General features: G+C 54.2%; 1 protein-coding gene across 3 annotated transcripts in view; it reads right to left on the bottom strand.

Annotated features, from left to right (window-relative positions):
* Window positions 1-11499: 11499 nt before the first annotated feature.
* MVB12B (multivesicular body subunit 12B) overlaps window positions 11500-21906 on the bottom strand; it is a 176270-nt gene continuing 165863 nt past the window's right edge. For all 3 annotated transcript variants that reach the window (XM_008006225.3, XM_008006226.3, XM_037994065.2), the window contains one exon: window positions 11500-11797. In XM_008006225.3, coding sequence (XP_008004416.1) covers window positions 11711-11797 — 87 coding nt within the window. In that variant the 3' untranslated portion in view covers window positions 11500-11710. The remainder of the gene's footprint in view (window positions 11798-21906) is intronic.

The raw sequence follows: 21906 nt of genomic DNA, 5'->3' as shown, positions 1-21906 counted from the left end.
TCCGCAACTCTTGCTTAAATTATTTTTAGAAAAGAATTTGTGATTTTTATTATGATTCATTTAAATTGTGATTTGAGCTGAATATAGCAATTTGAGAAAAACTGGCATCGTCACATTAATTCAATGAATAAATATTTAACAAGGGCCGCTTTTGTGCCAAACACTCCCCTATTCGTAGAGGACTACATGAAGAACAAAGATTCCTGATCTTAAGGCACTTAGAATGTTCTAGTGGAAAGGGGTCTTGGAATGTTAAGCTGCTCCATCCATAAACATAGGGTATCTTGCTGTTTCTTTAGATACACTTTGTCTCTTACAAGAGTTCAAAAATCTTCTTCATACAGGTCTTGGCCGTTTTTGTTAAGCTAATTCCTAAATACTTTATGTATATATGAAAGGTTCTCTTATCTTCTGTTTTATTTCCTAGTTGCTGTTGGACACATAGAGAAATGTTACTTATTTCTGGGGCTTGCTTTTATTTTATTTTATTTATTTTTTTGAGACAGAGTCTCACTCTTTTTGCCCAGGCTGGAGTGCAATGGCGCCATCTTAGCTCACTGAAACCTCCACCTCCTAGTTCAAGCAATTCTCCCACCTCAGCCTCCTGAGTAGCTGGGATTACAGGTGCCTGTCACCACACCTGGCTAATTTTTGTAATTTTTAGTAGAGACAGGGTTTCACCATGTTGGCCAGGCTGGTCTCGAACTCCTGACCTCAAGTGATCCACCCGCTTTGGCCTCCCAAAGTGCTAGGATTACAGGTGTGAGCCACTGCGTCCAGTCATGGGAGTTGCTTTTATATCTGGCAACTTTGCCTAATTCTTCCATTTGTTCTCATAGTTTGTTGATTCTGTTAGGTTTCCTATGTAAATAATTACATGGCTTGCTGAGAATGACAACTCTGTCTCTTCTTTTCAATGCTTATATTTAATTTATTTTTCATGTCTTATGGCATTGGCTTGGACCACCAATGTACATTGAGGAAATGACGGTAGTGGGCACACTTGACTTGTCTCTATCTTGAAGAGAATTCCTGGTAAGACAGTTACCAAATACATTTTCTGCATCAATTGATTGTGACATTTTTCTCCTTTAGTCCATTAATGAGATGAATTACACTAATGAACTTTCCACTGTGAGCCATTGTTGCATTCCTGGGATAATCCCTACTCAGTCTTAATGAATGAATATTGAATATACTGCTGAATTCAGTTAGATAATATTTTGTTGAGGATTTTTATATCCATGTTCATAAAGCAAAGCCAATCTCTAATTTTTGTGTGTGTTTGTATATTGTCGTTATCTGGTTTGGAATCCATTCATCTTTTAAGGTGCGCTGGGCTGCCTCTTACTCCTTTTCCTATTTTCTAGGATGAGTTGTGTCAGAAAAGGGATGTCATTTCTTGGGAGTCGAGTAAACTCACCCATATGATGATTTGGTCCCAGGGATATTTTGAGGAAAGGGTTTTAAATTTTATTTACATTTTTTTCACTTCAATCTCTGTCCTTTTTTTTTATTATTATACTTTAAGTTCTAGGGTACATGTGCACAATATGCAGGTTTGTTACATATGTATACATGTGCCATGCTAGTGTGCTGCACCCAATTTTATTTACATTGTTTAATAGTTTAGTTTTTTCTTTCTTTCTTTCTTTCTTTCTTTCTTTCTTTCTTTCTTTCTTTCTTTCTTTCTTTCTTTCTTTCTTTCTTTCTTTCTCTTTCTTTCTTTTTCTTTCTTTCTTTTCTTTCCTTTTTCTTTCTTTCCTTCCTTCCTTCTTTTTCTTTCTCTCTTTTTTTCTTTCTTCTTTCCTTCCTTCCTCCCTCCCTCCCTCCCTTCCTTCCTTTCTTCCTCCCTCTTCTCTTCTCTTCTTTTCTCTTCTTTCTTTCTTTTTTGTTTTGACAGAGTTTTGCTCTTGTGGCCCAGGCTGGAGTGCAATGGTGCAATCTCACCTCACCACAACCTCTGCCTCCTGGGTTCAAGCGATTCTCCTGCCTCAGCCTCCCAAGTAGCTGGGATTACAGGCATGTGCCACCACGCCCAGCTAATTTTGTATTTTCAGTAGAGACGGGGTTTTTCCATGTTGGTCAAGCTGGTCTCAAACTCCCGACCTCAAGTGATCCACCTGCCTCAGCCTCCCAAAGTGCTGGGATTACAGGCGTGAGCCACCATGCCCGGGTGTTTAGTTTTCTTATACCAATTTTGACATTTTATATTTTTCCAGATATTTGGTAATTAATACATGGTTACTAATATTATTCTTGTTAGTTAACTGTTATATCTGCAGTTATCTTTTGTTTTAATTCTTATTTCCCTCTTCTTTCTCCTTATCTGAAGTTTGTCTCTTTCAGTCTTTTCAAAGAGCCAAATTTTGACTTTGTTCATAATTTCTGTTTGCTTGACTTCATCGTTTCTTTGTATTGTCATTATTTCCTCTTTCTTTGCATTTATTTTTTGCTCTTTTCCTATCTTCCTCAGTAAAAAGCGTGGCTTGTTTATGTTCAATCTTTCTTGCTTTTGGATAAATTTAAACTGTAAATTTCATTGTCTCTACTGCTTCAATCATGTCCCACAATTTTTTAATTTTAATTTTAATTTTTTAGAGATGGGGTTTCTGTCATCCAGGAGAGTGGAGTGCAGTGGTGCAATCATAGCTCACTGTAACCTAAAACTCCTGGGCTTGTCCTCCTGCCTCAGCCTTCCAAGTAGCTGGGACTATAGGAGCACACCACCATGCTTGGCTATTTAAAAAAAATTTTTTTTTTTGTAGAGACAGGGTCTCACTATGTTGCCCAGGCTGGTCTCAAACTCCTGGCCTCAAGTGATCCTCCTGCTTTGGCCTCCCAGAGTACTGGGATTACAGGTGTGAACCACCATGCTTGGCCTCCCACAAATTTTGATATGTAGTGATTTCATTATTATTTTCCTCTAAGATGTTAATAATTTCCCTTATATCTTCCTCTTATTTAATTGTAGTGCATTTTCCAATCATGTGTCATTTTAAAAAGCTATCATTTTGCTTTACATTTCTTATTTTTTCATTGTATGATCATAGATGGTTTTAGATACGATGTTGGCTCTTTGGAATTTATTGAGGTTTCTTTAGTGGCTTAGTACATAGTTGATTCTGAAAGGATATGGGATCTACACTGGGTTGAAAATTCTCTGCTTATTAATCAGGTTATTCAAACATTTTATATCTTTGCTCATATTTTGGCAGTTTGACTATAGTTTCTGAGAGAGGTGGGTTAAAATCTTCAAGTGCAGTTACTAGCTTATCTGTTTTTGTCTCTCTAAGTCTGTCAGTATTTCAAAACTGACAGGCTCTTATTCTAAACAACTCCCTGCTCAATGTTGCCAGGGTCCTCCCACATCTCTTGGAGGATGCCTTTTGTTTATATTTACCTCATGCTCTGGCTGATCTATGACTTCTGCTTCTGCTGGTGTGGGTTGCTCAGCTTCTTGTCTTCCCTTGGTGGATGAGCTCTTCTGGTGTCTGTTCTCCCACCTGCCCCTGGGAATTCATAGTTCCCTGGGACTCAGCTCCACTGACTGGTAACATGTAACTGGGGAAGTGGTGAAAGGTCAGAATTGAGTTTTTTTTTTTTTTTTTTTTTTTTTTTTTTTTTGAGATGGAGTCTTGCTGTGTTGCCCAGGCAAGAGTACAGTGGCACAATCTCAGTTCACTGTAAACTCCGCCTCCTGGGTTCAAGTGTTCTCCTGCCTCAGCCTTCCGAGTAGCTGGGATTACAGGCGCCTGCCACTGCGCCCAGCTAATTTTTGTATTTTTAGTAGAGATGGAGTTTCACCATCTTGGCCAGGCTGGTCTCGAACTCCTGACCTGGTGATCCACCTGCCTCAGCTTTCCAAAGTGCTGGGATTACAGGCGTGAGCCACCGAGCCCGGGCAGAATTGAGTTCTTACTCTCAGCTGCACATTGAAATCACCTCGGAAGCTTGAACACTACTGAATCCTTGGTACCTCCTGCAGAGAGAGATTCTTGTTTGATTGGTCTGGGTGTGGGTCTGGGCACAGGAACTCTAACCCACTCTCGGAAGGTTCTAACGTGCAGCTGAAGTTGAGAACCCTGTGCCCGCTCCAGAGAAGGATGAGGAGGCTGGGGATGGATGTGTCTTGGGTGTTCCAACCTGTGCCAACCTCTGCCCATGTGCCCTCCCCATCAGGAGTCCAGCCTTCAGGGCCTTCACAGACCTCTGCCCCCACACCACCATTCCCAAGACCTGCATCTCTGCAGCAACATGACCCAAGGTGTGGGGTGAGGGGAGGAGGGGGCTCAGGGCCAGGCAGCTGCCCGCCTGTGCTCCCTCTGCTGACACCCCTCCCCAGCCTGCAAATAGATGAAAATGGCCCACCTAGGGCAACGTGGGAGGGATGAATGGGCACAGCCAGAAAACTGACCTCTGTCATCTGTCATCTAGGCACCCGACCATCTTTCACTCTGCTCAAGACTTTACTGAGGCTTCCTGGCCAGGCACAGTGGCTCACACTTGAAATCCCAGCACTTCGGGAGGCCAAGACGGGTGGATCACCTGAGGTCAGGAGTTCGAGAACAGCCTGGCCAACATGGTAAATCTCTACTAAAAATAGAAAATTATCCGGATGAGGTGGCAGGCACCCGAAATCCCAGCTACTCAGGAGGCTGAGGCAGGAGAATTGCTCGAACCCAGGGGGCGGTGGTTGCTTGCAGTGAGCCGAGATCGTGCCAATGCACTCCAGGCTAGGTGACTGGAGATAAACTCTGTCTCAAAAAAAAAAAAAAAAAAAAAAAAAGACTTTATTGAGGCTTCTGATGCCCATGTTCATGAAGCAAGCCATGCTTCTAATTTTTTTTTAATGCGCATTATCCATATCTAGTTTGGAATCAACTTATCTCTGAAATTCTCCAGTCCCTGAGACCTGAGCCCCTGGCCATTTTAGTGTTGGATCTTGTGACCCATCCACCTCCTCCCTTTCTCTGGCATCCCCCAGAGCTGGGTTCTAGAGACACAGCAGCCCATGCAGTTCACCTTCCTGTCCCACCATCACCACCATGGACTGATGCCAGCTTGCAGTCAGGCCCTGTGTTGGGTCCTGCAGCTTCAGAGATGAACCAGACAAGGCTCAGCTTTCACATCCTCGTCTGATCTCTCTGGGGCCAGCATCAGGGCAGGAGGCCTGCTGCTGGTCATCACGGGCCCTGTATCGCTGGTGTCTGTCCTTAGGGGTTCCTCAGCAATTGAGTCTAGTTCATCTGTCTACTTCATCCACTCTAAGGAATTCATCCAGAGAGCATTTGCTGATGTCCACCATTTTTCTAGGCCTGTGCTGGGTGCTCTGGGTATACAGTGGTGGGGGAGGGCATAATAAATGAGACATGGGGCTGGACGCGGTGGCTCACGCCTATAATCCCAGCACTTTGGGAGCCCAAGGCAGGTGGATCACCAGGTCAGGAGTTCGAGGCCAGCCTGGCCAATATGGTGAAACCCCGTCTCTACTAAAAATACAAAAATTAGCCGGGTGTGGTGGCAGGCGCCTATAGTCCCAGCTACTCGGGAGGCTGAGGCAGGAGAATCGCTTGAACCTGGGAGGCGGAGGTTGCAGTAAGCCAAGATTGCGCCACTGCACTTCAGCCTGGGCAACAGAATGAGACTCCATCTAAAAAAAAAAAAAAGAAAAAAAAGAAAAGAAAAAAATAGAAATGAGACAGAGACATGGACCCTTTCTTCCAGGAGCACATAATCTAATGAGAGGTACAGGTGGCTGCAATGCAGCGACATGTGGTCCCGTGTGCAAGGCACAGGCAGCTTGAATGGGAAAATACCTTTGCCTCCGAGACATCAGGATGGACATCATAGAGGAGGTGCAGGAACAGGGTCTTGAAGGATGAATAGGAGTTTTCCAGGTAGAAAAATGAGGGAAAAGCATTCTAGGCAGAGGGAATAGTATGTGTAAACACAGGGAAGCATATGAGAGGTAAGGGTTTGGGGAACTGCAAATAATTCAGCAGGGGCATCAGTGGGAAGTGAGCCAGGCCCAGGAGGGAGGGGCATGGACTCGTGGGGACTCAGCCTTCATTCCTAGGGTAATGAGGGCAGGGTAAGTGGAGGAGTCCTGCTGGGTGGATCTGGGCTGTGTGGGGGATGAATGACAGGGCAATGTGGGAGGCAGGTGTGGCTAGGGGGCTGATGCTGCGATCCAAATGAGAGGACTTGAGGCCAGAACTAACACCACAGCAGCAACAAGAGAATATAGTGGCTGCGTTTGAAAACAGTTAGATGACAGAACTGTCCAGCTGCAAATGGAGTGATCCCAAAGGGCTCCAGGTAGGGGCACGGGTAACTCTATGGGGAGATGGTGGAGCTATCCCAAAGATGGGAGGGTTGGAGGAGGAGGGGCCGTTTAGGACTTGAGATAGGATGGTTCGTTCAGCTCGGCATGTGCTGAGCTCGAGGTGAGTATGGGACCTCCACAATAGATACCTCCAGGTGGCTGCTGGAACTATGTGGCTGGAGCTTGGAGTGACTGACCAGCGACAGAGCTAAGCACAGAGAAAGGCTGCAGGGAACTGCCGGCGGGGACGCAGATGGGAAAAGCAAGCCCGGGAGCATTAGGGTTGAGATGGTGGTCAGGCTGGGAACCAGCAGCTGGAGGCGCAGGGAGAGACGTCGGCTCAGGTGCATGAGGCCCGTGGGAAGCACAGAGGAGGAACAGGGGCTGCCGGGCTGGCCCTCCGAGGCTGGGCTGCACCTGCCTTGGGCGCCACGGGCCTCCTCCTGGGCTGGTCGCTACCGCCTTGGCTTAGGCCAGTGTAGTAGATTTCAGCTCCTTGCAGCCCCGGGGCCCTGGGCATTGTTCTGTCTGCCTTTCCAAGCAGTGCTTGAAGCCTTGTCCTCGATACCAAAGACCACCACTTGTACTTCCTTGGTGTCTCCAGACCCAGCATAGAGGAGGGACTCTGTACATTCTGTGGACAATAACATAGAATCAAGGACCCCCCAGAAAGACCTGGCACGTGTGTGCTAAATGCCCTGCCTGCATCCTCATTCCATCTTCCCAGGGCAAGCCATTGAGGTGGGGAACTGTGTCCCTTTGGACAGATACAGGGCGCAGGTGACCCGTTGAAGGCCACATGGTCAGGAAGTGGTGAGGCCTGAGCTGGAACCCAGCATCGGCTGTTCTGTCTGCACCGCGGGTTTCCTATTTGATCTTCTGGGCTGCTTTTCCTCTCCTACTGTGGGACAGAGACCTGAGACATCCCAGAGCGGGGGTCTGGGATGCGGCGGAGGCAGGGCTGGTGCCCCTGAGATGAGCGCTGAGCTAAGGTGGCCGTGCTCCAGCTCCTTCCTGCCCGAGTCTGGTGTGAACGGGCTGCAGGCAGACCGGTGTCTGGCCCAGATGCACAGAGCATGCTAAGAGGAGGCAAAGAGCTTTGATCGTGGAACCTGAGCTGTTGGCTCCTCACAAGGAGCATGGCGCCTGTCCCTGGGCACCCCCGCCTCCTTAGCTGGTGTCTGGAGTGGCCTCTCACAAGCAGGCGAGCAGGTGGGACAGGATTGAAACCACCCACACTCCGACGTGCTGTGCGCCCCCAGACAAGGGCCCTGGGCGAGTAGGAGGTGAAAGGCACCAAGCACTCCTGCCCTCCCCGCCGGGGCCACCTTGCAGGAGCCGCTCCTGCCTTCACAGAAACTGGGGTTTTCTCCTTCCAGGAGCACCCCGAGGGCTGCCACCAGAGAACAGAGGGACTTTCTGCATCCCCCAGAATCCCACTGATTGTAACCAGGTCGTCTCATAAACGAGGGGCAAAGAAGCCCACCAGTCCTTTCTAGAAGGCTGACAGGCCAGGTGGTGACAAGAGCCCTGCTGGGGGAGAGAGAGCTGGGGGATTGCCCTGAAGGACACTGACCTCTGCTGGCTTCAGACACCACGACAGCAAACTGGGGAAAGAGGTTAAAACAAACGTTTATTTAACAAATTATATTAAGAATACAGACAATCACACAGTGGACTTCCCTTGCCAAGTACAAGAGTCACCTTGAATAAATATGCAGTGGGGACGCCATCCCTAAGGGGCCTTGTCCAGGCCTGACACAGTCACACAGCAGCTCCATGGCCTTGGCTGGGAAAGCAAAGCCGTCTCTGGTGGCAACCCCCCGACATGTGCTCAGAGTGGCAGGAGGAGAGGGGGCCGCCCTGAGGGTGCCAGGCAGCCCAAGCAGGGGCTGTGGGCTCAGGGGTGAGTGCCTGGCGTGGCCTCTGGGGACAAGGCAGGCCGCGAACCGAGTTCATGAGCTCAGCCGCTGCGTGGCTGCCAGGCCCAGGGGCTGCATCCTCAAGGCCCTCCTTTGCCTTCATCCTCAGGCCCACCCAGTTCTCCGAGAAGCTGCAGGCTGGGATTCCCCACAGACACCTGTAGGCTCTGGAGGGCCCTCATCTTGGTGGAGGAGTGCGGGTAGGCCACTCCTGGCTGTGCTCAGCACCCACTGCGCAGTGGCCTGGTGACCGGCAGGGCTCAGTGGCGGCTGGGAAGTCCGTGACAGGACTGGAAACAGAAAGAGCATCCCCAGCACAGGCTTGTGACCAGATGGCTGGCCTGGGGGCTGGGGGCTGACCCCCGCCTCTGCCGCTTAGCAGCCGGTCAAGCCTCAGCCTCTTCAACTCTAACAAGGAGCAAAGAACATCTACTTCCAAGTCACTCTGGTTTTAGGGGGAATGAAAGGAGAAATGTGCTTAGAGAGCCTGGCCTAGAGCCTGGCCAGGAGCAGGTGCTTAGAACACGGGAGTCCCTCTTGTCCTCCCACCGACCTCCAATTCCTTTACACGACCCCACTGGGTTCTCATCTCTCTGAGTGGCGGAGGACATGGCTGGCATTTGTTCTTGGACTTGGGGTGGGAAGAAAGGCCTTAATTATACATTTGCAAGGGAGCCCGCAGCAAAGCACCTGCTCCTTATCACCTTTGTGCCATTTCCAAGGCTTCTGGAAAGACACTTCAACTTTCCAGAGAGAAAGGGGAGGTGGTGGGGACGGTGTGCTCTGGTTAGCCATTCTGGAGGGACAGAGGCTGCCGGCAGGGATAGCAGCAGTGGTGGGAAGTGCTGTGGGGGGGACCTGAGGGATGAGGACAAGACCCTTCACATTTCCAAAGGAAACCTTGTCCTTCCCTCCCACAGTGGCCAGAGGGCTCATGGAGAAAAGTACTCTCCCAAAAGACAGAAAAGCTCTCAATTCCTAGGTATGAGCCAGAGTTCCACGCCTCAGTTTTCCCGCACCAGCCCCACTCAGGTGGGCTTACACGCACACGTGCTCACACGCACACACAGGCACACGCTTGTCCTCACCCACCTCTCAGAAGGCAATAAATGGTGGGTTAGGAGCAGCCTAAAACCTACCACAGACACCAACTTGTCCTTAACACTGTCACTGCTTATCTGAAGCTGCCGTTTACTACAATGTTCACAGTCATTTACTCTTATGCTAAGTCCGTAATGCTATGGAGAAGATGGCTCCAGCTCGCCTGAGTCCACGCAGTTTGTCCTCTTCCTGGTGGCCTGGAGGTCCTGTCCATCCAGCAACTGCAGGAGGGCATGCGGGGACACCTGGCTGGGACCCCAGCTCGAGAGGGGCCTGCAGGGGTGTCAGTGGGGGCTGTGGGAGCCCCTTCCTCTCCTGCAGCCGCCCTCACGCTTGTTCTGCGTCCTTGCAGACAGGGCTCCCACACCACTGCCTCTGAGCCTCCTAGGGTCCAGCAGAGCTGCCACAGGCCTTTTCCCAGTCACGGGAGTGGAGTGAGGGGCCCCTGGCATTATCTGTCAGAGGCGATCTCACAACCAGGGCACGAAAAGAGGTCGAAGGACCAAGTTCACAAACCCTAATGAAGTGGGCAGAAGTGGCCAGAGCTCTGCCCTCTGCCCTCCTGCCGCCCCTGCCTGCCGGAAGTCACCCTTGTTGTTGGCCTTGGTCACACGGGCCACCACCTGAGGAGCCACGGCAGACGTAAGTGCCCCCCGTGGGTGCCACGGGGCTCCTCAGGTCCCCAGAACCACACTGGCTTATGTGAACGGAGCATCGGCGGCCAGCCTGGCAGCCCCTCCCCGCTCAGCATCAGTCCTATGACAAGGTCCTGCTGCTGTGTTACCCAGGAGGCCTGAGAAGGCCACCCCCACCAGGGGCGTCCTCGGGTCTCAGGGAGGGAGAAGTGGCTGCTTCCCTAATCCACAGAAATCAAGAGGTATCCGAGTGAAGATCGGGGTGGCAGAGGAGGAAGATGGGTCCACACAGGGGCCTGGGGCCTGGAGACGGAGGGGCTGGTGCAGGTGCATGAGGTATTTCTGGCCCCGCCCGCCTCTTGGCCAGCTGCGCTGTCCAGCGCTACCTCCCGTTCCTCCTGTTCCTCTGGGCCTCAGCTAGCACTACTGTGGGCTGCCCAGGGCCTGCAGCGGGAGAGGCTGTCCCTGCTGAGGCAGTGGCTTCCCTGGACCCAGATATTGCAGCCGCCAACCACGGCATCAAGCCCCCACATCCAAGAGCCAACTCTTGGGGACCCAAAGATATCAGGTCCCCATATTCTGAGGAATCAGGACACAGTCCAATGCCTGACACCACAGAGTGAGGCAGCCCTTCACGTGAGGGCCCGGGCCCTGAGAGATGGCAGCCACCACTGCTTAGGCAAACGCGCCTGGGGCTGAACTTGGCGCTCAGCACTGTGAGGACGCCAGCACCAGTGGGTACTCAGGAGAAATGCCAGTTCTGGCCCAAATTTGGTGACCTGGGTCAGAGGGACCTTTCAGAATGACTTGTTCCTGTTAGCAGACACCGTCAAGACACGCCTGGCTCCGAGAGGGGCTAGGTACCCGTGTGCCTGTATCCTCCCAGGGCCAGCACGTCTCAGAGGGTGTCCCTGTGGTCCCTGGGTCAGGGCACGGGCTGAGGCACCTGGAGCTATCGTTGGCATGTGGTTGTTGCGCAGATGAGCCCTTGGGGGAGGCACGCCATGGCCGAGCACAGCGTCCTGGTGGTGGATCCAAGCAGGGCCGTCAACCGTCCTCCTCCCCAGAAAACAACAACCCCTCCGCCGGGGGCAGGGGTGCTGCTCCCCGACTTCCAGGCGACTGGGTGAGAAGTCCATGGGATGTCCAAAGGGCAGGGTCCACGCCGGGGCCACTGGCTTCTTCCTTCCACGTCTTCTCAGGGCTGCTGTGAGATCCTGCAGGGAGGAACTTGGTCTTGGCAGCCCTAGGCCAGGGAGGATCAGCGACCCTGGAGAGTCCTAGGTAAAGCTATCGGCCCCCAGGGTCTTCCAGGAAGGGACTCAGCGGCTTAGTGGGGTCTGCCCTGGTAGGTGACAGGAGGGAACGGAGGGAGCCGGTGGGCGTCACTGGGCGGCCGGGGCAACTGCCCGGTGCCCTCAGGGGGACTCCGTGGTGAGTGAGGTTTTTGGAGGACAACTGGTCATCACACAGACACGTTAGGAGCCGCTGGTCACTACAGCACACACAGATTAGTCATGGTTATGAACAACATCCCCAGGGAGGCCGGGGTGTCAGGCCAGCTGAAGACAGGACACGCCCACTTAGCTGCCCAGTCTCCGGGCCAGCCCAGCTGGGGCAGTGTGGGAGGGAGGGCTGGTGGAGGCGGCAGGAGGAGGCGGGGGCAGCAGCCCCTGCCGTCAGTAGTCTGGGCGGTGGTCTCCCCGCAGGTGGCCGCTGGCTCCTCAGGACTGCGGGATCTGCTGACACCTGGTGGGGCTGGGCGGGAGCCTGGCGGCTGCGCTCTGCTCTGTGCGGAAGCTGTACTCGTACTGCAGGGGCGGGTGGGGACAGAGACACAGTCAGTCCATGGGACACCAGGGAAACCCCTCCATAACCTCAGATCAAGAGCAGGCAGAGGCCTGGGCTGCCTCATGGGGCATCCTGACGTAGGGCTGCTGGCCAGGCTGGTGCCAGCTGGAGCCTGCCCTCTGCTGGCCCTCTTGGGCCCACGAGCTGTGCCCGTGAACTGTGCATGTGGCGTGTGTGTGTGGACAGGCCTGTGGGGGTGACAGGCTCCTGTGGTGATGACTGGTACCCTCCACAGTCCCTGCCTGCTCCCTGTGAGGCCAGGCCTGGCGCCAGCAGTGTGCAAAGTCATGGTGCCACCCACCTGCCAGGCCTGCGCTGACTGTCATGGCCTCCCGCCCAGCAGGACAGTTCTCGTGCCCCTGCTGGTGAGGGCAGATTCTCAACCCCAAACCTCGCCAAGGCTGGTCTCAGCTGCCAGGCTCTGGGGACCCGTGATATGCTGGCTCCGCTGAAGCAAGAACCAATACCAGGTGGTGCCCAGGGACATGGGAAGGGCCTCCACTGCTGTCCCTGGCATCGTCCACACCCTCCCCATGCCTTCCTTACGGAGTCCTCAGAGGCACCCCTGCTGAGGACTCCTGACAGGCCACAGCGGGGCCAGGGTGGCTGCCTGGGGAGGGGACCTTCCTCCACCGCTCAGCCCTGCTGCTCCCTGTCTTGAGGACAAGAGTTAAGCCAGAGACCCAGAGACCAGAGACCCCAGCTTACCTAAGCGACCCTGGCTCACCAAAATGAGTTCCAAGTCTGATGGAAATTTAGAGAAGGGATAAGTACCTCTGAGGGGGCTGGGAGCACCTGTAGTTCACTTAGGTGCCAGGTGAGGTCTTGGTGTCCAAACATAAAGCAGGGAATGTGGGCAGAGCGGGCACAGGGCACTCCAGCCACAGAAATGGGCTGGCAGCTGCCTGGCCGGACACAGGTGCAAGGTGCTAGGGCTGGGTGGGGTGTGGGGAACAGCCTGGAACCCTACGTCAAGGCAGCCTCGTGGTCACATGGATTTTAGGAAGCAGGAACTTAGATTAGATCAGTGGTTTTCAAGCATTTTTTTTTTTTTTTTTTTTTTTTTTTTGAGACGGAGTCTCGCTCTGTCGCCCAGGCTGGAGTGCAGTGGCCCGATCTCAGCTCACTGCAAGCTCCGCCTCCCGGGTTCATGCCATTCTCCTGCCTCAGCCTCCCGAGTAGCTGGGACTACAGGCGCCCGCCACCGCGCCCGGCTAGTTTTTTGTATTTTTTAGTAGAGACGGGGTTTCACCATGTTAGCCAGGATGGTCTCGATCTCCTGACCTCGTGATCCGCCCGTCTCGGCCTCCCAAAGTGCTAGGATTACAGGCTTGAGCCACCGCGCCCGGCCAAGCATTTTAAATATTAAAAAAAGTTTTAGCAGTAGAATTGCCGTAAGAAGAGCTCCCCTGCAGAGAGCAGATGGAAGTGGAGCTGTCTTGTAACTGAGCTGACTGTGAGCTGCAGCCCCTTGGGGGACACCTGTAGACAGGCAGTCCAGGAAGGGAGGCCGTCAGGAACACGGTAGGGGTCACACCGCCCCAGGAGGAGGCCAAGCACTGCAACCAGCCCCAGGGAGGGCCCTGGGGTGCCCACGCCCTGCCCACCAGCAGGTGGCCTTCCGGGCCTGCCCAGTCCTCCCTGCTGCCCAGAGCGAGCCGCCTGTAGCAAGGAGCCCTCCCGAGGGCCCTGATGAGTGAGGAGGGCTGCAGGGCTGAGCCTTCAGGGGCAGAGTGGGGCCCAAATGCCATCCAACCATGAAGGGGCATGGGAGCCCTTTTTCCCTTAAAGTGGAAAACTGGTGGGGAGGCTGTGGCAGCCAGCAAGTCGTAGCCCAGCACTGCAGCCATGCCCACAGACTAGCGCCACGTCCACGGCCAAAGCCCAGCACTATGTCCACGGCTGCCCCTGCTCCACAGTTCCCCAGGCCGACCCGGGACAGATGGACAGACCCAGGTCTCAGCTGGGGCTGAGGCTGGCCCTGCCCCGTGTGCAAGGTGGGCTGAGCAGACATGTGGCCCCCGAGCCAAAGGGAGCCCTGTTCACAGCATCTGCTGTCTGGCAGGGTGCAGAGGGAAGGACCCGAGGCTGCAGGACAACTCAGGCAGGCTCCTCTCCTCTCCTGCCCTCAGTAAACTCATCTCTCAGGTGGGGTGATGCGCCCACATCCAGGCCTGCCCGGAGGATGGAATGAGCAACGGCAGCGCAGGGCCCGCCACGCCCTGGCACTGGGCAAGCTATCACTGAACATCTGGCTGCTCCACAGAACCCGCCATGCAGCTCCAGCCCTCTCGCTTTCCTGCTCGCCAACCACCAGGCACAGGCCGCGGTCAGGAGACTCCGGCTCCGGGAGGCTGAGGAGCGGGGCGGCGCCAAAGGCTGGGAGGACACTGCCACCTGGTGGCCGCCTAGGCACATGCACGGCAGGGAACAGCGGCAAATTTATTCCCTGGTTGGCTTCAAGCCCCCACAGACACCCGCCCTGCGCTGGGCTCCCAGGGTAGCAGAGGACGGGGCGGGCATGCCCAGCACAGCCCAGCATGAAGGCCACCTTCGAGGGCACATGCACGGGTCGTGGGGACCACTGGAGAGGGCAAGGAGGGCTTCGCGGGGCAGGGGGCATTCACATCTTGAAAGCAGATTTGGGGCCTGACTGGCGAAGGGAATTAACAGCACCTAGGGCAGCAGGTGCCAAGGTGCAGAGGAGACCGCCACGGGCACACCTGCCTGTGGGGACAATGGGGCTGAGGGCCTACGGCGTGGATAGTTAGGCCATCAGCCCTGGCTCGGCAGAGAACATGCAGCAGGCTTTTCAACCCTGAACGGCACACCAGTCCCCGGGGGTCCCGGTCAAATGCAGATTCTGACTGGATAGGTCTGGGGCCAGGCCTGAGAATCTGCATTTCAAATAGCTGCTAGGTAACCCCATGCTGCTGCTCTGGGGACCAGTTTAGACAATTCTACGACCCAATCACTGGGACCTGGGAATGGGTGTGGATGTGGGTGTGCAGAGAGGGAAGGGCCAGAGACCACATGCTGTGCAGAGAGGAGCTGGGAAGGACTGGCGGGGGTGGGACATGGCTTGGAGGCACTCCACTTTGGATGCTCCAAGGCCATGCCAGGGAGATGCCTGCAGAGGTGAAGCATCTCAGATGACAGAGTTTCGGGAGAAAGCCCAGAGCCAGGTTCCTGCAGGGCAGTGGAGGGGCTGGGGGAGGCTTCCTGGGCCACCCGCTCCTGCTCCTTCAGTAGGCCTTGCTGTATCTGCTGGTCCGGGTTCCTGGGAGTGGCAGGGAGTGCTGAGGGCTGGCCGGCCAGAGACAGCAGGTGAAGGGCGGCTGCAGCCCCAGACCGAGTGTCCACGGCCAGAGGGCCTAGGCCCGGGCCTGGTGGGGGCTTTCTGGATGGTGAGCGGGGGAGCAGGACGCTTCCACGCCTCTGTGAGCAACTGGTTGACTGGGCAGAGGAGCTGTCCTGGGGACCCTGTGCCGCTGTCCCCATCTGTGGCCAGGAGTGGGGACAGGGTCGCGGGGAGGGCATGGCTGGGCCCTCCGGGCCGGGGGAGGGCGGAGAAGTCGCCCCTTCCTGCCTGCACCGCGCCGGTCCCCACGAGGGCGCACAGATTGCGCCCCCGCCCTCTCTCCCTCGGGATTTTTTCCCTTTTTAGGTTATCTTGGCTGGAGAAAACGCCACCCACCCCCCCTTCTTGTTTTCCCTAACTCCCCAAATGAAATTTCAACATATGTCCCGCGACATAATCCCCTCTGGCTGCGGCCGCCTTCCCGCAGACGCGGTCCCTGCCCGCTCCTCCCGCCGTGTTTACCCAGGAGACGGGGCCGCTTCTGGAAGCCCTTTCACTCCCTTGGGCAAACAGCGAGTACCTTTGAAGGTGGATTTGGGCCCGGATCTGTTTACTCAAGACATTAGTCTCCTGCATAAGAAAAACCTGCACTCGCGAACAAACAGCAAATCCTTTTTGAATTAAAAAAATTTTCAATTAAAAAGCATTTGGTCCGCACAGCTCCGTCCAGCTGCGCAGCGCCGGGCCTGCGCCCTCTGGTGGGCACAGGCCGCCACTGCAGCAGCGGGGCAGCCCGGGCCTGGGGCCTCTCTCCGGAAAGAGATGTCACTGTCAGGGGTTCTGCCAGGGGTCCCGGAGGCTCTGCCAGTGGTCCTGGGGACCCTGCCACTGATGGCAGCAGGCGTCTCCGGCCACGGTGCGAGAGTCGCAGCTTCTAAAAGCCTTTTCTCATAGTGAGGCCAGTGTCCTGCGATAGGAGGTGCCAACTGTAGCTTCCAGCAGCACCTAGGAGGCAAAGTCACTTCAGCCCCAGCTTCGAGGCAAAGAGGGGGCAGTAGAACCTAGTGGTCTACTCACAACTAGGACGATTCGTGTGCAAGTGCCTTGAGAGTGAAAAGAGCCCTGGTTACGCATCAGAACCAAAGGCTTTAACCACAGTGATGCATGCGCCCCACCTGGGGTTGGCAGGAGTGGTCCTGGTTTAACCGGCACCGGGACCCCAGCATTTTTTGAAAACACTCAGGTGATTTCAGTACTAACTGCACTAATCACCAGAGGGGAAGGCAAGTGCACTGCCCCTCCAGGCTCCTCCCTCCTTCCCACACCAGGTCTCATACTGAGCGCTCTAGAAGGCTCCAGACGAGAAAGGGCAGTAAGGGGCTGATCCCAGCACCCGAGCTTTGCAGAGGAGGAAAGTGAAGCCCAAGAAAGGATCTGACTTCCTGAGGTCCCAGAGTGAGCTGGGCAGTGCTGGATCAGGCCTGGGCCCAGAGAGGCGTGGGGGGAGGGGGGCAGGTGCTGTGCTGGCTGGGAAACCTGCATTAGACATTGGCACCCACCTCTCCTGGGATGCAACTCCAGCATGGAGGCCAGACCGACAGACATGAACTAGTGAGCTTGTGGGTGAATCATGGTAGGGTCTGGAATGGTGTAGTCCAGAGGGCAGGGGGCTGGGCCAGGCCAGGTGAGGACAGGTGGGAGGGAACTAAAGGGGCCAAGGCTGGGGCCAATGAGAAGAGTCTGGTGCAGGGGTGGACAGACACTGATGGGTGGGCTTGGGCAGGTGGATGGGCCTGGCCCTAGCACAGGCAGGGAGAGGTGGGGGAGATGCTGCACTGCAGCCCCACCTGTCTGTTTCTCCAACCCCCGGCTCAGCACTCCAGTCATCCCCTTCCATCTCAGGCGCTCCCACGGCCTCGGCCACGATACAGGCTCTTCCTGTTTCTAAAATCCTAAAGCTTCAGCTTGCTTACACAAGGGGCTCCATGTCCTCATCTGTTTCCTGAAGATGAGGAATGCAGCCCTGGCTTCTGAAACACTGCAGGAGGAGAGAGGCAGGGCCCAGCACACTGCCCACGTCATACGGCAAGGCCTGAAGCGCTGTATTCCCAAGAGGGGCCTTCAGGGTCCCACGGCCCCATCCTGCAGGCCTCTTCCGCAAGACGAGGGTGGGCTGCCCGCTGCTTTCTAAGGCATATTCTGGGGCCCCTCCCCAGGCAGTAGTTCAGTGGGTGTGGGCGCCGGTATTTCGACAAGGACCCAGGTGATTCTGAGCAACTGTCCGGTTTAGAAACCCTGCACGTCTTCTTCCAGCAGCTGCGGGACTGGCTGAGGTCACAGAGGGGAAGGCACCGGCCTGGGGCCGCCTGACACTCTGTGGTCTGAGCCTTCCCATGTTCTCCATGGGAGTCCTTGCTTCCTACTTGGGCCATGGTTCTAGAGACATTGGAGAGGCTGCCCACCCAGCGGGAAGCCCCAGGTCCAGAGAGCGCGAGAAAGTGCTTGGACCAGAGGAAGGTTATTCACGAGCAGGTGGGCCTTGGGGGTAGGGGGAAGCCAGGATGCCCACCTCATGCCCCGGAGATGAGGCAGATTCCTTGTTCAGTGCTGTCTTTGAGAGGGAGGCCCCGCAGCTGGGCCTGGAGCTCAGGGCTGTGACCCCTGTGGTCAAGAGTAGGGAGCTGGATAATCTGGCAGGACAGAACCCCCCTTGCCACTACTGGGGAGTGAGCCGAGGTCCCATGAAGCCACGCCACTGGACCAAGGCCTCCGGGTTGGGGAACAGCTAGGAGACGCCTTCAATGACCACACTGCGGGGTGTGGACAGAGGGGTGGGTGAGGGCTCCTGCAGACCCTTTGGGAAGCCGCTTCTCTTTTCCTAACAGCCTGCCCAGATGGTTCATGAGCTCTAACCTGAGAACCGCAACCCAGAAGCACGGAGCCAAAGATCCAGCTGGGAGGTGGGGAATAAGGGCCCCACCAGCTCCATGTGGTTCTAGGGCACCTCCGCCCCTGCTTCCAGCTAGTTCAGCCCCTGCTCCCTGGAGCCAAGAGCTCCAGGAGCAGAAGCCCGTGTGTCTGGGCACTGCTGTGTCCTCACTGCCCAGCATAGCACCCAGCCCGGGTCACTGAATAAATGCATGGCCATCTGCCAGTCCAGTCCCTTCCTCTCTACTAGTTCACATCCCAGTCATTCTGTCAATCCTCATTGGTACCCAGCCGCTCCTGTCTCCTCCAAGCCTGGGTCTCCCACAGGGCGATAACAATGCTGAGGGTCTCTCTGTGAGGGACACCCTGCCTTAGGCTGCCTGTCCCCTGGGCTCAGGGCCCGGAGAGCACCCTCACCTTCAGGGCACCCTAGCTCACAAAGCACCTTCCACCCAGGACCTGGCCTGCGTCCAGGAGCAGGGCAAGTGACTCCCAGCTCCCCACCCTGATGCAGAGCCCTGAGCCCCACATCCTGGGGAGAGGTCTTTCCCCTGCGTGGCTCCCCCTCCTCTCCCAGCCAGTTGTGTCAGGAACACTCTTCCTTGTCCTTAAGGACCACTAAAGGGACACTTGCTCTGGGAAGCGTGTTCCTTCCCCGGGGAAAACGGACCACAACACTTTCCATACCCTCCTCATGCTCAGGGCAGCTGTGGAGCCTCAGTTGTAGCTCCAGAGCCCAGTAGAGATCATGGCCTAGAATGAATGCAGGAATGAGTGAACAGTGGGTGGGTAGCGGTGGGTGGATGGGGAGTGGGTGAGTGGAAGGGTGGGTAGGTGAGTAGATGAATGGGTGGGTGAGTGGGTGGGTGGGTATGGATGGATAGGTGGATGGGTAGGTGGCTGGGTGGATGGGCAGGTGGATGAGTGGATGGTTAAAATGTGGATGGGTGGGTGGGGGGATGGGCAGATGGATGGATGAATGGGTAGGTGGATGGATGGGGGGTAAGTGGGTAGATGGATGGGTAGGTGGATGGATGGGTGGATGGGTAGGTAGATGGATGGGTAGGTGGATGGATGGATGGATGGGTAGGTAGATGGATGGGTAGGTGGATGGATGGATGGATGGGTAGGTGGATGGATGGGGGGGTAAGTGGGTGGATGGATGGGTAGGTGGATGGATGGGTGGATGGGTAGGTAGATGGATGGGTAGGTGGATGGATGGATGGATGGGTAGGTGGATGGATGGGGGGGTAAGTGGGTGGATGGATGGGTAGGTGGATGGATGGGTGGATGGGTAGGTGGATGGATGGATGGATTGGTAGGTGGATGGATGGGTGGGTAAGTGGGTGGGTGGATGGACAAGTCTATGGTGAGTGCAGAGACACATCAGGCTCTGGGTATAGCTCAATGCAAAGGAGAGAAACCAGCTAGTTTAGGGGCTCAGTTCTTGGGCAGGTAGAAGGTCATCCTGGTTTTTAGTCCTTGTGTCAGCAGCACTGTGCTGGCACAGCCCTGGGGCTTCTGGGCATGACTGAATGTCAGCCCATCCCATGGTACAGTAACTCATGCACATCAAGTACCAAGCCCAGGGCCCGTCCACGCAGCACGTCATGCCTATGGATGATGAAACTGAGTCTAAGTCTAGTGATTTGGTCTGTTTCTCTCTGCAGGCAGTGTACGAGCTGCAGCTTCACACAGCACTGGCCTGTGTGGTGTTTCACAATAGTCATAAACATTGAAAAGTAGAAAGGCTTTGCATAGGATGCCAATATTTATCTAGATGTTATTGAAAAAAACATAGGGAGATATGACAATTCCAGACCCTCATTCTCACCCAGTAAACCCTCAGTCTCACAGGTGGGTGGTGGGTGGTGGGTGGAGGTGGCCTCCTTTCCAGAGGCCTGTGCTCTCCAGTTTGCCACAGTCCCCAGCACTCCCTACAAAGCGCCCAGCTGGGAAGACCGTCCACTGCCATCTCACCACTGTGACTGTGTCTTGCGTGTGCATGTATAGGATGATGCGGGCACAGCCAGCAAGAAAGCAAAATGTTTCTTGTACCTGGGACTATTAAAAGTAGGAAAATGAAAGATAGATTGAGATGTATTTCAAACTATGTATTTCAAACAAAAAATGGGAGAAAGCACATTTTGTGGTGGAAATGAAGACGGCTGCATGATGAACAAAGACAAAAACATGCCTTGCTCTCCCCAACCCCTCGCTCCCTGTGGCACCTGCATGTCCAGCTGTGCTGCTCTGGGTGGGGGCTCTGGGCAGGGCTGTGCACTGTCAGATGCCCTGGCCACTGAATAAATGCCATTTCCCTTCTCTTCTTTTTCTTTTCTTTTCTTTTCTTCTCTCTCTCTCTCTCTCTTTCTTTTTTTTTGAGACAGGATCTCACTCGTTACCCAGGCTGGAGTGCAGTGGCTCCATCTCAGCTCACTGCAGCCTTGACCTCCTGGGCTCAAGTGATCCTCATACCTTGGCCTCCCCAGTAGCTGGGACCACAGGCATGCACCATCACACCTGGCTAATTTGTGTACTTTTTGTAGAGATGGGGTTTTACCATGTTGTCCAGGCTGATCTCAAACTCAAACTCTCAAGATCGGTGGGCTCCAGTGATCCACCCATCTTGGTCTGGCAAAGGGCTGGGATTACAGGTGTGAGCCACCAGGCCCAGCCTAAATGCTATTTTGGTGTCTGCAAACAACCCTGGGGGGCTCCCTGGTCCTTGAGTCAGCATTTTAGAATTCACCTGAATACCACTTAAAAAGCGAGTCGTTGTATTTCTCCTCTTCTAGATTGTTTGTAGAAGAGATTGAAAACCACACTGATTGCCAGTACTGGTTACTGGGTGGAAAATGAGAGCTGTGAGGTGCTCTGGGAAGGGGCCCTCCCCACCCTTTGTCTTGATGCTTATTTTTACACACATGCTAAGTAGCCTTCCACTCGTTCATCTTAGTAGGCATTACTTTACCTAAAACTAGAGGTGCAAAAGTTCCCAGAAACCATAAGAAAAGGGTAGGAAAATCTTCCTCTGAAGGACTTGCAAAAGGTGAGATGTTCACCTTGACTTCAATTCTGCATGAGCGGGTGTGACTCACAGCGGTAACCAGGGCAGGTGATTTTGCCTGGCAAACGTCACCTCTGCTTCACTTTATTTCTGCAGGCTTAGCCTGGTTCTCTTACTCATATGATGAATGCCCTGGGCCACCACGGGAACAAGCTGTGTGGTGGTGGCGGCTGCTAGGATGACATTGGCTGCCGACAAGACCCAAAAGGGCAGTGGGGGAGGGGGCTTCCAAGACTCTCAGAATTAGGAACTCTATTAATACAATCCACCGTATTAATACGCCTGGGGAGAAAAAAAAAATCATCTCAATGGATGATTAAAAGACAATTGTCAAAAGCCACCATCCATTTCTGATAAAAACATTTAGGAAAATAGAAATAGATGGCTAACGCTTTAACAACAACAAAAAAAAGACAACGTCTATAAATAGCAAGTCAAAACACAGCACTATGCTTTAATATTGAAACTACAAACTTCCATTAAAAATATGGATGACATAAGGAGGCCTGGGGACCTACAAGTTCCTGCCGAGGTGTTGGACAATGGCACACAGGAAGACAACCACCTTGCCAGGATGGAGGCCTTGGCATTCGCTGGCGATGTAACTGCTTGCCTGGGGAACCGATGAAATGCAGGTGGAAAGCCATCAGAAACAGTAAAAGAAGCCAGAGGGATATCTAGCTCCAGAAATAATACACAAAAGTCAATGGTTTCTTGACATAGAAGTGACAGAAAATAGAATGAGAAAAAATACCTCGTTCACAAGAACC

The sequence above is a fragment of the Chlorocebus sabaeus genome, chromosome 12 (assembly GCF_047675955.1).
Source record: "Chlorocebus sabaeus isolate Y175 chromosome 12, mChlSab1.0.hap1, whole genome shotgun sequence".
Classification (NCBI taxonomy): domain Eukaryota; kingdom Metazoa; phylum Chordata; class Mammalia; order Primates; family Cercopithecidae; genus Chlorocebus; species Chlorocebus sabaeus.
This window is presented reverse-complemented; position numbering and strand designations above follow the sequence as displayed.